Genomic DNA, 16,891 nt, shown 5'->3' with positions numbered 1-16,891 from the left:
TCTTCGCGCGACAGGAAACAACTGACGAGGACGCGCATGACGTCGCATCCCGCAGACATAGGGCGGGAAATTCGAAGGATTCGGACTGGACGCTTCCTAAATAATATTGGCCAGAGGCTTGTAGGAGTACCCATTGTGAACAGCTAAGATGTAGATCTACTAATTAGAATATGTTTCAGTCATAAATGTCAGTCATTTTTCAGTCATATCGCCCAGCCCTTTGTTGCGGTCTATTTAAATAATTGATTCAATATATGAAAATATAGAAGACATTTTTGTTGTTTTTTAACACGTTTGAAGATACCGTAAAAATTTGTGGCGTTTTAAAATTAACGTCTACAAGCAACAAATGTCACTATAAGTTTTGAATATTTAAATGAATCGTATGTTTTGATAGCCGCTGCTGTTGCAGGCAAAACTTGTGTTCCAATCAAATATTTTGCAAATATATCGAGTTGCGTATGCGTAAAGTCATGCTACACCTCCACAAAAAAATGGTGCGACCAAATCCTGTGCTGTGCGAGCAACTAAAAATGTTACTCGCACCAGTGCTAGTAGTGGAAAAGTTAGTGTAGAGCCCTGCAAGTTGACATGGTTTTGAGAATCAAATATGTGACTCCCACCCCCCCCTTTTCTTTTTTTAAGGGGTCTTCGGTCGGTCGTGAAGTTGGTCTAAAATTTTTCTCATAGTGGTCTAAAAAGGTCTTAAAAAAAAAAAAAAAAAAGGTCTAAAATTTCACTGAGTGATTCCTGCAAGAACCCTGACTTAACTGAGTGAGCTAACCTGAATGAGTGAGTATCAGAGCGAATTGGCGTATTTGTAATTTAAAGTGTCATCTGATGCTGAAAGTCATCAGCGCTAATTTGGGACACGTGTTTAAATATGTGTTTTACAATTATGACAAGAGCAAATGACTGTTGTCAAGAGATTTTAGTTTTAACTAAAAAAAAAAAAAAAGGTGGGATTTGAACCGACAACCTCCTGATTACTGGACAAAGAACTTAGCCACTTGACCACCACAGCTGTAATAAAGTCTGTGACATTATTTTTATTATTTTAAAGTTCCTCACGCTTTTTTTTTTTTTTTTTTTTTTTTTTTTTCCCCAATCACGATTTCAGAAATTTTAGTTGGGGGGAAAAAAAAGTCCATTGCTTGAACCACTCAACTATCGTCTGGCTCAAAACTCATGGCTTATAGTGTATCTATATTGAAAAGTAACATATGATGCTGAATAATGGGGTCACGTGTTCAATCACTTCAATGAAATTATAGAATGCATTATGCAATATGGATTAATTTTGAAGAAATAGTTTGTCAAATGACATTTAACAAAATAGATGTTGTGTTATGACGAAAACTGAAGAGAGAGGAAAAAAAAAAAAAAGTTGCTCCATCCGGGGTTTTAACCGGCAAACCATTCGTAGGGCTGTCTTTGCTATGCACCTGGCTCAAGCGCTTAACCCCGTGAGCCAACCGGACCTGTGAGCATCAGACGGAATTGGCATATTTGTAATTTAAAGTGTCACCTGATGCTGAAAGCCATCAGCGCTGATTTGGGACACGTGTGTGATCATGTCAGTAGAACGCATTTCCTGATATGATAGTCAGTTGGTATACTTAATATCCGTTTACGTAATTGCCACGGACATATGTGCAATGTACAGTCGGCGGTGGGCTTTCAGCATTCCCACAATAATAAAGGTTAGAAACAACATATGTGGGAATGCTTTCAGCATTCCCACAATAAGTAAGATGAAAGAATCTCAATAACATATTTACAATTACAATAACAATTAGCTGTTGGCCTCTGATGCTGTCCTAGCATGAAGGGAGATTACAAACTTGAATGGTGAACTGGAGGGACAAACACTCCCAGCTTAATTTAGCGCCTATCTTGCTGGTACAACAGAACATGGATGGATTTAAAACTTTAAAAAGTAGGGCTGTAACAGTATATTGACAGTCTGTTTAATATTAATGTAGACTGCTAAAAATATGCATCGATATAAAAAATAAATAGATCCAAAAAAGATACACTAAAGACTAGGGATGTAACGATACTGGCAATATCGTGATATTGTGATATTAAAACTGTAGATGAGCAACGCAACTTGTACAAGGAATCTTCCTAGATGTCATTATTTTACACACAACCTAAAGTTACGGTTTAATTTTTTCTTAAAAAAAAAATCATAGACCGACAAATGTGTAAATACGACACAAATTCAATTACTGGTAACACAAATACAAATGACAAGAATTAACATCCTTATAACTTCATTAACTGCGCCATACATTGTATTCTGTGAACAATATACTGTATATTCAAAACAGGTAGATTTAACACATCCGGAACTCATACAGGCAAAGTGTTGTCGTGATATTTTGTCATTTGGGTTACTTTTTTGAAACAATAGATCACAGCTGAGCTCCGTAATTTAGGGCTGGTCCACAAATAGCGAAAATCTGCGTAGGATTGACGGCAGTTGTTTTTATGTTATATACCATTATAGTACTGATTCGGCCCACTTGGTTATATATTTTCCTCCATGGCCACTGAGCTAATATGAGTTTGACACTCCTGAGCTAGATGGTTTGAATGTCACTTTGAAACGATGTAAATGTGTAATGTTGACTCTACCATTGGAAATGAATGGGGAATTGTGGGGTATAAAATGTTCAATTATGGGTAAACTGTAAACTTTTGTTATAAAAAAATGCAAGCAGTCATGGCATGAATATTAAAACATGTTGAAATTGGAATTACAAGAAGTTCCTGTTTGTAACACGGACAAAATGCTGTTTTTTGTTGTTGTTTTTTTTCAGCACATTTATGGCTTTAGATTTGTGCCACATTTCCGCAAGCGTAATGGGAAGTACCGTGTGCAAAAGGCGTGTTTCGTGCGTACCAAAAATGTGTTTCGTACATACAAAATGTGTTTCGTGCGTACCAAAAATGTGTTTCGTACGTACAAAATGTGTTTCGTGCGTACAAAACGGTCCTCGCGCACGCTTGCTACGTCTCTCCTCAACACGTACAAAACTTTGATTTATGCTTGCGATGCAAGGGTCGAGGCGTAATATTTGTGCCACAATTCTTCACCAATCAGGAGTCGGACAGGAGAGCAAATCCTGATTGGCTGTTTAATATCCAATCAGGCAGAACTTTGACAACGTGTCGTCACGGCGCGTTGCATCATGGGCGCTTCTTCGATTTTTTTTTTTTTTTTTTACTAGCACTCGGTCCTTTCCTGTTTGAATTTTTGTCTGTATTTCTGCTGACTTTTATTTCGGGATGAAGCAGCTCCTAACTGCTTTCCTGCTTAGCGGAAGAAGGAGGGAAAACAAGTTTTAGCGCTCATGGTGATGTTGGATGACGGCATAAAATAGAAGAAAAAAAAAAGAGAAGAGGCTAACCTGCTACTTACGTTTTCATTATGGTAAGTTACAAAATACTGTACTGTATTTAAGTCAGTAAATCCTATAGTTTTCTCCTCTTTTGTTCGTGCTACTATCATTACAATCTTAAACAATGCATGCCATCATGAGTGGCGTTGTATAAGAAGTAGAAAAGAAAATGTTCGACCATCCATTTTTCTTTAGTTATTAGTGCCTGGTACCACCAAAGGTATATCGTGAATAATAGAAAACATTGAATACCTAAGAGCACTGTGTTTGGCAGTCCAATGCCATAGTTATTGACGTAAGAATTGAAATCATTTTGGTTACAAGACAACCATACACCATGACTAGCAGCTGTTGAAATAAACATGTTTGCCCAAAATAATTGTTTTACTAATGTGAGAAACATGGTTGATCTTGTCATTTTTCCATAACTACAGATAGACAATTAAAAATCTGAGCGCTAACCTTGGGTTTTGTTTTAATTAGCAGGCAACAAAAATGACAAAGGACACAGAATGCACCTGATGACACCACAACAGAAGTGTCAAAAACACCACGAGAAGCAGAAGATGAACAAGTGGAGTGGAAAAAATATTGATATCGCACTATTGGCCCATGCAATATGCATATAACAGACATGCAATAAGTTTCATATGGAATTTTATGCTTTTATCTGAATTTGACCAGTCAGCCACTTGCTAAAATGTGCACCACCATCCACTAGTTGAACATTATTGAAGTCATTACAATTAAATAACTCTGAATACATTTTACTGCATGAGAAATATAATTTGTTCATTAGATAATAAAATCATCATCAGTCATTTCTTTAGATCCATATTAAATATTGCAATATCTATTGCTATATTCACCAAAATCGCGTATTGCATGATTTTCCAATTTTGTGCAGCCCTAATTCCTGACGTTTTTGAGCCAGCTGATGAGACCAATTTGACTTAGTCATTAAAATGTCTGTAGGAAGAGTCAGAACCTGAAGATTGAGCTTGACAGCAGAGAAATCAAGAGCTCCTGAAGAATGACAACATTAACATTAGACTATCATAATATGAAGTTCGAATAGTTGTAATGGCCTGTTTTGCAGCATACCAAATCAAGCATTTTTAAAATATTTTTTCTCCTGTAAGTTGTCGACACCTTTACTGAACTTATTTAAATGTGTCTTGCAAACAGTATCATTGACAATTAGAAAAATAAAAAGTGTCACACACACTGTATTCGGAACAACCTGTAAACAATAACCAAAATACTATTGCAGGTACAGTGCCAATGCAGTACATGACACATTTATGGTTTCAAGATTAAAGTGCGGAAGTGCACACACTGCACATTTGCCCATCATTGACCATGAAGACCTCAGAGTACTGTACTCACGATGATGTATTGAGAATGCAAGACCCAAGAGGTTCCACAGATGAAAATATATTACACATTGTATTTGTAATTGACACTTAATGATGCATTATCGATCAACAAACAGCAAACTGTACATTTTGTTTTTAAATCAAATGAATCGTCCTCAGTTACAGTGCATCTTTGCAGTTTTTATTTCAAGTTTTACACACAGTAGGCATGGTAGACTCCTATTGTGGAGCCATCCATCGCCGTCCCATCCATCTCAGCTGTACTCTCTGTCCTTAGACATCTTATTGATGACTGTGACCCGGATATAGAAACAATGTGCAATCTGGATTGGTTTACCTGGTAAATTGGAAACAAACAAAAGCTCAAGGTTATTAATTGTAAAACATGAAACAATCATATCCATCCATCTTCATGTAGTTATTGGAAAACAATGTGACCATCCATGTTTCTACAGTTTCTTGTTCATGTTAAATGTCTAGTACAACTAAGGGTAACCACTTCATAACCTCTGCAGCTATAATGTGATGCTCTTTTGAGGGAGATCAGTAAGAACACCTTTGCAATAATCAAGTCTACTGGAAATAAAAGCATGAGTCAGGTTCTTCTGGTATGGAGCATGCAACCCTTCTGTCGAAGTCTTTTAGGTGGTAAAAGGCTGCTTTAGTGATTTGTTTGATATGGCATTTATGTGCACAAGCATACAGGTAATGACAACAAAATTAACTCGTGAATTGAATTCAAGAGCTGATATCTCGTAATTTTCCATGATTTTCATAACTAATCAATATCACTAACGTACTTAAATCAGTAACTATGGCATTGTGTTAACAGTGCTTTTGGACATTCCATGTTTTTTTTTTTTCTGTCTGTTAGTGACACGATATACATTTGGTGGCACTAGGCACTAAAAATGCACAAGAAAATAAAGAAAGGGGGTGGCGATTTTTTTTTCTTCATCATAACTATGCACATGCATTGCCAATGTGGTGTATGTAACTATCACATACAATTTTGCTTGTCTTGGAAGCCTGTGTGTGATAGTGGCCAAGTTAAAAGATGCTACTTTTATGCTACTTACCGTAATGAAAATGTTGAAACTAGTCTTCGATTCGGAAGTTAGCGTCCCCCCCCAACGGTCATCCAACGGTCCCATGAGGGCTAAAACTTGTCTTCCGCTAAGCAGGAAAGCAGTTAGGAGCTGCTTCATCCCGTAACATAACAAAACTTCGATTAAGTAAATAAAAGTCAGCAGAAATACAGACAAAAATTCAAACAGGAAAGGACCGAGTGCTAGTAAAAAAAAAAAAAAAAAAAGAAAAATCGAAGAAGCGCCCATGATGCAACGCAGCGTGACGACACGTTGTCAAAGTTCTGCCTGATTGGATATTAAACAGCCAATCAGGATTTGCTCTCCTGTCCGACTCCTGATTGGTTAAGAATTGTGGCACAAATATTACGCCTCGACCCTTGCATCGCAAGCGTAAATCAAAGTTTTGTACGTGTTGAGGAGAGACGTAGCAAGCGTGCGCGAGGACTGTTTTGTACGCACGAAACACATTTTCTACGTACGAAACACATTTTTGGTACGCACGAAACACATTTTGTACGTACGAAACACATTTTTGGTACGCACGAAACACGCCTTTTGCACACGGTACTTCCCATTACGCTTGCGGAATTGTGGCACAAATCTAACGCCATACACATTCAGCAGAAACACCCACCGCATCTGAGAATTATAGAGCCTCTCAGTTTGTCAACATTTTGGAGCCTGATTTCATATACTTTGCATTTTTTCCCCCATTATTGTTCATTCAAATTTGGAAGGCTTCTTCACACTCATCCCTCGCGTGTCGATTTTATAAGACATTTTCATTTGACAGGGACTTTAAATTCATTTATTGACTTTTAACTCCGATTCTTGCAGATGATTTGCTCTCGTCCCAAGAGAAGTCTTCTGGGATTAAAGATGTGATTGTGTCCATTGACACCAGCAAAGACTCAGATGGGGATTCATCCAAGCTCTCTTCCAAAGCGACAAGCCTCCAAAACAGTCCTGCTATACAAAAAGGTAAGATAATTCGTGTATGCATTTGCACTTGTTTGTGCTTATATATGACTTGTTAGTCTGATAATGTCTTTTTAGTTTATGGACTAATTCAAAACTAATTGAGTGTAAATGCTTTTCAGTTCATTTTAATTATTGAATTTATAATGCATATAAGTGAGACTGGTTACCAGGTCTAATAATTGCCAATTTTGTTAACACTGACAACAGTCCTTGTGGAACACCAGATTAAATGTCATTACTTTTTGCATATTGTCTTAGTCATGAGTTTGTACCATTTAGCATTGTTCTCTGTGTCATAAGGGTGACGGGTTTTTGGTAGAATGTTACGAATTTGGCTATATCGATTGGAGCTCAGTTAGCTCCTAGATAACTGCCAATCACAAAAAATGGACATAATTGTTTTAAAAACCCAATGATAGCCGCCACCCTGACTGCCTGGTGGAAGGCATTAGAAATTACAAACTCCCAATTGGCGCCCTGTGGGCTCTCTCCCATTTGGCATAACCCCGACTTTCAACTTAATAATCAGTCGTTCCATTTAAGCCTATGGGAGCAGAAAGGAATTACACACCTTCATCATCTTTTCTCAGATAATAAGTTTATATCGTATACAAACTTGGTCCAGAAATATGAAATAAAAAAGGGAAATTTCTTACATTATCTGCAAGTTAAAAATATGGTTAAGAAACAAATCCCAACACTTCAGGATACGCTCCAACTGCCTGTCTTAGCTAAAGATATTATAAAGCTTTCTCCAACAACAATAAAGAAAATATCAAAAATATATAAGTTATTTTTATACACAAATAAAACGTATTTACCGACTTTAAAATGGGAAAAAGACTTGTCTATAGTTCCGGAACCAGACTTTTGGACCCAAATCTGTGAAAATGTATTTAAAATGACCAAACAGACAAATTTGCAACTTATCCAATATAAGATACTTCATAGAACATATATTACACAATATATGATGAAAAAAATGGGACTCTCTGACTCCGACATTTGTCTCCAGTGCTCACAAAACACTGCCGATACTTATCTTCATGCTTTATGGTCATGTACTCCAGTGCTGCATTTCTGGACTAAAATCTTGGAAAAGCTCGCTGATATATTAAAATGTAGGCTTCCTTTATCTCCAAGATTGTGTTTACTAGGTGACTTAACAATAACTGAGCTACCATGTAAACAATCTCAATCTATATTTATAGCCCTTACTATTGCTAAAAAAATAATCCTTGTCAATTGGAAAAATAAACAATCTCTAAATATCGACCACTGGTTAAACTTACTAATAAATTATATCTCAATGGAAAAAACTCTGCCTTAAATAAAAATCAAGTATCAAGATTTAAACAAATATGGTCTATGTACATAGAATATTTTAATCTCAATTTGGCAACTTAATCCTGCCAAGATTCTGCCTGTTAACGAGAGCCACCACATCGTTACAACTTCTGTTTTCGCTGCTTCTGTATTTGGTATTTTGTATCTGATTGTTTTTATTTTTATATAGTCAGGAACCTAGTTGCTGCTAGTGGGCTCGAGCATACCACACTATACGACACTATACTCAATAACTCCTTAAGATCTATTTCTAGTGGGCACTAAGCATCAACACTTGGTGTTACTGCATGCTAATTAGTCAATTTTCTTGACGCCGTCCCCTGTGGTCGGGCGGGGGTGGTTCTGCCCCCCCCCCGTTGTCTGCTCGGTGGCGGTTGCGTCTTGGCCGCTCCCTGGGCCCCCTGTGGGGTGCGGTGTTGGGGTGCTTCCCCTGGTGCCCGGGGCGGTGCCGTCCCGGCGCGGTCCGCTGCTCCGTGCCCGGCGGCGCGGTTCGGGGTGGGTGGGCCTCCGGTGTGCCCCGTGGTTCCCTCTCCCCTCCCCCTTCCTCCCCCCCGTCGCCTCTCCCTCCTCGCCTCCTCCCGCCCGTCCTCCTCTGCCTCCCGGTCCCTTTTCCCTTGTCGCCCTCCCTCCTCCTCCCCCCCCCGCATCCTGCCCTGCAGCCGCCCTTTCGCCTTCTTGTCGTCTTCTCCCCGCTTCCCCCCCCCCCCCCCCCCCCCCTTCCCTGTCTGCCCTGCGGCCCCTCCCCCTCCCTCTCCCTGGGCCTGGGGCTCCCTCCCCGGCCCGGGCGTCGGGCTCCGGGGGCCGGGCGAGGGTTTGGGGCCTGCCCCACTCCGGTATAACTCCTGGCGCCCCGGGCGGGCTCCGGTGGCCGGTGGGCTGTCCGGTAGCCCTGCTGCGCTGGCTGTCCGCCCATTGTGGTGCCGGGTGGATGAGGTGGGGGGCGGGTGGGGGTGGGGGTGCTGGGGGGCGGGCGTGCCACCTACACCCGCCGGGTTGGGTGAGGCCCCGCTGGTCGCTCCTCTTACTCACTTCACTAGCTTGCACTATACACTTTGTAAATATACACATAGGAAAAAAAAAAAAAAGAAAAAAAAAATGGATTTGATATATATAAGAGCTGTCACTAGCCAATCACGTTCAATAAATTTGGCATGTAATTTTCAGCTGATTGGTATCGGGTGAAAGAGCTTGTCTTTTATTAGGGCCAGAGCAGCGACCGCTGCGAGGTCCCTATTGTTTTTGTAAAAATTATTATTATTATTAGGGCCCGAGCAGCGACCGCTGCGAGGTCCCTATTGTTTTTGTAAAAATTCTTCTTCTTCTTCTTCTTCTTCTTCTTCTTCTTCTTCTTCTTCATTCTTCTTCATTCTTCTTCTTCTTCTTCTTCATTCTTCTTCAATCTTCTTCTTCTTCTTCTTCTTCATTCTTCTTCTTCTTCTTCTTCTTCTTCTTATTCTTCTTCATTCTTCTTCATTCTTCTTCTTCTTCTTCTTCTTCTTCATTCTTCTTCTTCTTCATTCTTCTTCATTCTCCGCAAACGATCGCGATTTTGGGTACCTAAACATTCACGAAAACTCACCGAACTTTGCACACTCCTCAGGTCCGGCGAAAAATTTTATATTATTAAGTCGTCATAACAATGTGACTCGATAGCGCCCCCTAGCGTAGAAAAATAAAAACCAAGCCCGGCACGTTTGAGCTAGAGCAACAAAAATTGGCAGGCACGTGTAGCACCCCGAGACACACAAAAAAGTCTATTGGGACCATGTAGCTAAAATGTACAGGAAGTGAGCTATGAATTTTTTTATGTCCAATTTTGGCCTATTTTGGCACATTCACTGTGGTCATGCTTTTTCCCCCTTTGCAAACATTTTTCATCCAATTGACTTCAAACTTGGCATTTATCATCTCAAGACCTGAGAGAACAACTGGGCAAAACATCTTGCCTTTTCGAAATACTATATGACGGGGGCGGGGCATCAAATATTGCCTTTAAAATTTCATTTGTCCAGAAAGAGCAAATGTTTAATAACTCCCATGTTCAAGCTCCAAAAAATCTCAAACTTCTCAGGCAACGTAATAGTCACGGCCTGAAAACATCTATATGATAAAATTCAGTTATAAATATAGCGCCACCTAGTGGTAACAATAAATGTCATACTTTACGTTTTTAGCTACTGTGCTGAGCTCGTTGAAGGGATCCATTTGAAAATTGGTCAGAAAAGCCTTAAGATGTTGATCATGCCCCACACCGAATATTGTAACGTGGCCGCTACGGGGACGCAAATTTTGAAGATTTTTCGTGACAATAAAAGCTGCATTAACTTGACCGAGATGATCCTATCTTCTCAAAATTTCACACATTTGATGAGAGTCCAGCCCTTGAGACATCTACGAACTTATATTTCATCTTACTGATAGCGCCACCTAGTGGCAATTTTTTTTCTTACGAATTTTCTTGTACATTTTTCTCCAAACACGTTAACTGGACCTACCTCATATTTGCTCAGATGAGGGATTCGGCCTTCATGATGTCACAACACGAAGTTTGTGAGTTTTCGCGAATCGCTGTGGGCGTGGCTAAACACTGTTCGCCAAGAAAACAATGCCAGTTTTGAGGGTCTAAACATGCGCAGAAACTCATGAAACTTGGCACACACATCTGGCCCGGTAAAATGAACAATATTTTATTGTTGATTGTGCTATTTTTACAAAAATAACTCAATAGCGCCCCCTAGAAATTTTTAATGAAGCAGCCCCGATTGTACGTTTAAGCAAGATCTATGAAAATTTTTACGTGTATGAGGGAGCCAAAGACCTACAAAAAAGTCTCTTTGACCTATATGCTAAAATGAACAGGAAGTGAGCTACGAATTTTTGAATGTCCCATTTTTTACGATTTTTGCACATTTTCAGGGGGCATACTTTTGCCCACTTCTCCTACACGTTTTATCCGACTGACTTATGATTTGACCTGGACCATGCCAAGACCTGAGCCAACAACAGACGGAAAAATCTTGACTTTTGGAAATACTATGATGAGGGCGTGGCATCAAAATTTGTGTTTCGCACTGAAAAAGGATATGCTTAATAACTCCCCGATACATGCTCCAAAAAATCCCAAACTTGACATGTATGTTTATCATCAAGGCCTGAAGGTATCTCTATGACAATATTCAGTTATATATGCAGCGCCACCTAGCCCTTGAGGCATGAAAAAAAAATACCCTACTTACGGTATTTTTACAAAAATTGTAAACACGTTTCGCAATGAAAAAGGATATGCTTAATAACTCCCCGGTGCATGCTCCAAAAAATCCCAAACTTGACAGGTATGTCTATAGTCAAGGCCTGAAAGTATCTCTATGACAACATTAAGTTATATATGCAGCGCCACCTAGCCCTTGAGCCAAAACAAAAAAATACCCCACATACGGTATTTTGTACAAAAAATGTAAACTCATTCTCAGTGTGATAACTAAGTCATTTATGAATATTCTTTTACTTTCCACCACTCAAAATGTTCACTGGCATCAGACTTATCCAAACATGTACTTTTTTATTTATTTTTGATAGCCTCTATGGACATTAAAAGCAATATCGTGAATGAAGGATATGCTTAACAATTCCACGGTACATGCTCCAAAAAAATCCCACACTTTACATGTATGTTTAGAGTCAAGGCTTGAAGGTATCCCTATGACAACATTCCATTATATATACAGCGCCACCTAGCCCTTGAGGCATAAAAAAAAAATACACCAACAACGGTATTTTTACAAAAAAAATAAAAAATCCACATGTCAAGGTTTATCATGCCATTTTCAAAGAAATTCTGCTTCCAATGTGCCGTACCTAAACTTGCCAGTACCTCAACGTGCCAGTACCCCAACGTGCAAGTACCCCAACGTGGCCCGGGCTGCGAGGGCCCTTTATAGCTGCTCGCAGCTCTAGTTGTTCTTTATTTTTTAAAGGTCAGAAAGCAAGTACATTTAACAAAAAAAAAAAAAAAAAAAGCCAAATGAGGTACGACGTAGAGATGTAGGACTCAGACGCAGGGAGATGGTAGGCCACAAAGGCAGCAGATTTATTAATCAGCAACAGCAGCAGTCTCCTCTCAGACTGAGAGGAGAAGGGGGAATCAAAAAGTGGAGAACAAAAAACGCTCCACTGGGGAGAAAAAAACAGGCACAAGGTACAGGGCACAACTCAAGGCGCTCCGCTGGGGAGGAAAACAGGCTCAGGGCACAAGGGGAAACTAAGGGCGCTCCGCTGGGGAGGAAAAGGCACAAAAACAAGGCAAAAAGGCAAGGCAACAGGATCAAGGACTCGAGGACTGTGGAACGCTTCCATGCACTGACGTGACACTTCGGCAACTGAGGGAGAAAGGCTGATGGCTTTTATTGCAGGGGATAATTGGTGGCAGGTGGCAATAATCATGGGCGGAGACCGGTAATGAGCGGACAGCAGGAAGGGCAAGTGACCTGGGGTGAGAAGGGAGTTAGTGATTTTCAAAATAAACAGGAAACATGGGTGCGAAAATAAAATGAACGGTGATCTCGTTCAGGGGACTGTAATCAATGCATGGGCGTAGGGATCCATCCTTCTTGCTTACAAAGAAGAATCCTGCTCCTGCTGGCTAAGAAGACGGCTGGATGAGTCCAGCTTTCAAGGAGTCGTCGATGTATTCGTTCATGGCCTGGCGTTCGGGTCCTGAGACCGAATACAACCTCCCCTTGGGGATGGTCGATCCTGGGATTAGGTCGATAGGACAGTCATATGGTCGGTGAGGTGGAAGAGACATGGCCTTGGTCTTACTGAAAACTTCCCGCAGGTGATGGTAGCAGGTAGGAACTGTGTGCAGGTCAGGATATTCCTCTTGGGAGGAAGACGCGAGAGTCACCTGATTGACTGTGGCTGTGGATGCACTGGTTGCTGATTGTCTCGAAACATGATTCACACAGTTCATTCCCCATTCCAATATGTGCCCTGAGCTCCAGTCGATTCTGAGGTTGTGTAGAGGCAGCCAAGGGTGTCCCAGAACCAAAGTGGGTGATGCAGCATGGAAGACATGGAACCGGAGAGTTTCGAAGTGTTGTCCGATTCGGACCTCCAGAGGCTCGGTGATGTGGGTGATGCTGAACAGTTCTTTGCCATTAAGTGCTCTGGGCTGGATGGTCATGGACAGAGGTTCGGTGGAGGCTTGTAGTCGTCTTACGAGGTCCCAGTCCATGAGGCTTTCGTCGGAACCAGAGTCGATGAGGGCTGGCAAATCTGTGGTAATAGCATGGTGGACTATCTGGATTTGCGTGAGTCTTTGGGCCTTGGCGGTTCGGGGTGACGGGGAACTCACCGGTGAGCCCTTCTTTGCGGTGCAAGTTCCCACCAGATGGCCAAGTTCACCACAGTAGTAGCAGCGGCCTTCTCGGCGACGACGCTGCCGCTCCTCGGGAGTTAACTGGGCTCGACCAAGCTGCATGGGTTCATCTTCGACGTCGCGCACCTCCCTTGGCGCTGGTCGTGGGGTCAAGATGTGCCGTGGTATCCCTGTTGCCAGTGGATGTGAAAAGGGGGGTTGTTCCACCCTTCTATGGTGGCCGCCGATCTTTGCTAGCTCTCGTCGGCGATGATCAGTGCGGATCGCGAGGGAAATCAGGGAATCCAAGTCTTTCGGCAGTTCCACGTGAATCAGCAGTTCCTGGATTGCGGGTGTGAGTCCTTTCAAAAAGTGATCCTGCAGCGCTGTGGAGTTCCAGCCACAGTTGGCCGCCAAGGTGCGAAACCGGATGGCATAGTCACTGACTGAACCCTTGCCTTGTTCAAGCCGGCTCAATTGCTGTCAGGATCGAATACTTGGCGTAAGGCTGCTTGAAATTCCTGAATACTCTGGCAGACCGAAGAACCCCTGGCCCACTCCGCGGTGGCCCAGGCTTTGGCCCGTCCAGTCAGGTGTGACACCATGAAGGCCACTCGGGATCGGGCTGTGGAAAATGCCTGTGGAGTATGTTCGAAGTGGATGTCACATTCGGTGAGGAATGTCTGACAGCGTCCTGGTTCACCGGAGTATCGCTCTGGGGAGGCCAGTCTCAATCCTACTCCGGTGAATGGCGTGGTTGGGACGGAGAGTTCAGGCTGTGTTTGCTGTCTCGTGGAGGGTGGAGCCCGGTGCCGCACGTGGCTCACCAGCTCCTGGACTTGGCTCGACAGCTCCCCTCGCTGCGAGATCGTGGCTTGCTGGACCTTTTCCTGGTTCGCAAGTCGAATCTCCTGGCTCTGAAGTGAAGCCTCGATCTTCCCTGCTGGGTCCATGCTGGCCGAAGTGTACTGACAAGACGTGGAGAGGTAGGACTCAGACGCAGGGAGATGGTAGGCCACAAAGGCAGCAGTTTTATTAATCAGCAGCAACAGTAGTCTCCTCTCAGACTGAGAGGAGAAGGGGGAATCAAAAAGTGGAGAACAAAAAACGCTCCACTGGGGAGGAAAAAACAGGCACAAGGTACAGGGGACAACTAAAGGCGCTCCGCTGGGGAGGAAAACAGGCTCAGGGCACAAGGGGAAACTAAGGGCGCTCCGCTGGGGAGGAAAAGGCACAAAAACAAGGCAAAAAGGCAAGGCAACAGGATCAAGGACTCGAGGACTGTGGAACGCTTCCATGCACTGACGTGACACTTCGGCAACTGAGGGAGAAAGGCTGATGGCTTTGATTGCAGGGGATAATTGGTGGCAGGTGGCGATAATCATGGGCGGGGACCGGTAATGAGCGGACAGCAGGAAGGGCAAGTGACCTGGGGTGAGAAGGGAGTTAGTGATTTTCAAAATAAACAGGAAACATGGGTGTGAAAATAAAAGCATGACCCGCCACGCTGGTGGCGGCGTGACATTGCCAAATGGAATACCAACAGTTTAGGCTCCCAGTTTTTTCCTTTCGCTACTTAGCTCTGAGTGCTCAGTCTAGGTCGTCGTGTATATATATGTGTGTAACAGTACTAGAAATAGTTATCTCTGACACCAAATCTTTATGCTCTATCTAATACACGATTCTCAAATCAAAATACTCAATACGTTTAATAATTCTAGCAGTAATGTACAGCAGTGGTCCCCACCCACCGGTCCATTGGACTTACCGGTCCGCTGCCCATTTGACTGTGAGTGACATTCAAAAGCTGAGCTGTGATTGGTTACCTGAGCCCTTGCGATGTCTTTTTCAGTTGACAGCAAGTTGCAAAATGTATTTTTAAAAGGTACTAATTGTACATGAAACATAATGAAAATATCAAATTTATTATAGGCAAAATATTGTTTGACTGCCAAAAATGGCTAAATAAAGTATCCCTTTAAACCTACATCTTGGTTTTATAAAACTAACTACAGTAATATAACTCGCTATAATTAAAAATCCAAATTGATTTCCATGTCTTGATAACCCATTTGAGCTGGGGGAAAAAAAAAAAAAAAGATCACAGAGCCAAGTTGGGTGAGTTATGGAGGTTGCCCTCCAGCAATGTGATATTCTTCTCGGCCAGGAACTACTGGATGTACATGACGATGCGTGCAGGCGCATTGTTATAGTCCAGCAAAGTAGCAACCACAACCTGTCTTGCCACAACTCTGACCTCCAGTCTGAACTCGGCTCTCCTCGCGAGCTGAACAAAGCAAACGCTGCAGGATCTCTTTGGTGACATGCGGTTTTTTTTGTTTTTTTTTGTGTATGTGTGCGTGCGTTTGCGTGCGTTTGTGTGTGTGCGTTTGCGTGTGTGCGTTTGCGTGCGTGCGTGCGTGTGCGTGCAAATACGTATAAATTTATACTCATTAATTCACCTAAAACCTTATAAATATCCCATTACCCTTCGCCTTAACCAGGTACTTCAGAGTCTTGCCAGAGTCGTGAAGTTCAAATGATTAGGAGACCAGAGAAAAGGTCAGAAAAAATAAAGAGAAAAGAAAGATAAATCAAAGTGAAATCCAGCACCGACCAAACACTTCCTGCCTTCCCCATGGTTACAAAATCAAAGTCTTACGCCAACCCCGGAAGCCTCTAAATTCCAACAAATTAACGAGATCTCAAGAGACCAGAGGAAAAACTAAAGAGAGGAAGGAGGGAAGGATCGATGAGGCAGAGTGAGATCCATAGAAGCCAGTACATCCAATCCATCAAAGTGAAATCCAGCACCAACCAAACCCCTCCTGCGTCGTTACAAAACCAGAGTCTTATGCCAACCCCAGAAACCTCAAACTTCCAATAAATTGAGATCTCAAGTGACCAGAGGAAAAACTAAAGACTAACTAAACTAAAGAGAGGAAGGAGGGAAGGATAGATAAAGCAAAGTGAGATCCACAGACACCAGCACCCACTGATTCAAGGGGCTGTGGGAGGGAGAGGCAAATTCTGTTTGAGTTTCAGTAGATGCTGGTGCGATGGATCTGGCATGCATAAGGACCACCACCAAAGAAAGAAGCCGTCAACCGCGGTCCAGCAAAGCGAGCTGGTAGCTCAGTTATTGTTAAGTCACCTAGTAAACACAATCTTGGAGATAAAGGAAGCCGACAGTTTAATATATCAGCGAGCTTTTCCAAGATTTTAGTCCAGAAATACAGCACTGGAGTACATGACCATAAAGCATGAAGATAAGTATCGGCAGTGTTTTGTGAGCACTGGAGACAAATGTCGGAGTCAGAGAGTCCC

The 16,891-nt window shown here is 42.2% G+C and overlaps 1 protein-coding gene across 1 annotated transcript in view; it reads left to right on the top strand.

Moving 5' to 3' along the window:
* slc12a2 (solute carrier family 12 member 2) overlaps positions 1-16,891 on the top strand; it is a 441,149-nt gene that overhangs the window by 308,543 nt on the left and 115,715 nt on the right. Inside the window, exon 20 of the mRNA XM_077497763.1 lies at positions 6,718-6,861. Within this exon, the coding sequence (XP_077353889.1) occupies positions 6,718-6,861 (144 nt within the window). The remainder of the gene's footprint in view (positions 1-6,717; positions 6,862-16,891) is intronic.

Source organism: Festucalex cinctus, chromosome 15 (assembly GCF_051991245.1).
Source record: "Festucalex cinctus isolate MCC-2025b chromosome 15, RoL_Fcin_1.0, whole genome shotgun sequence".
NCBI lineage: Eukaryota > Metazoa > Chordata > Actinopteri > Syngnathiformes > Syngnathidae > Festucalex > Festucalex cinctus.
This window is presented reverse-complemented; position numbering and strand designations above follow the sequence as displayed.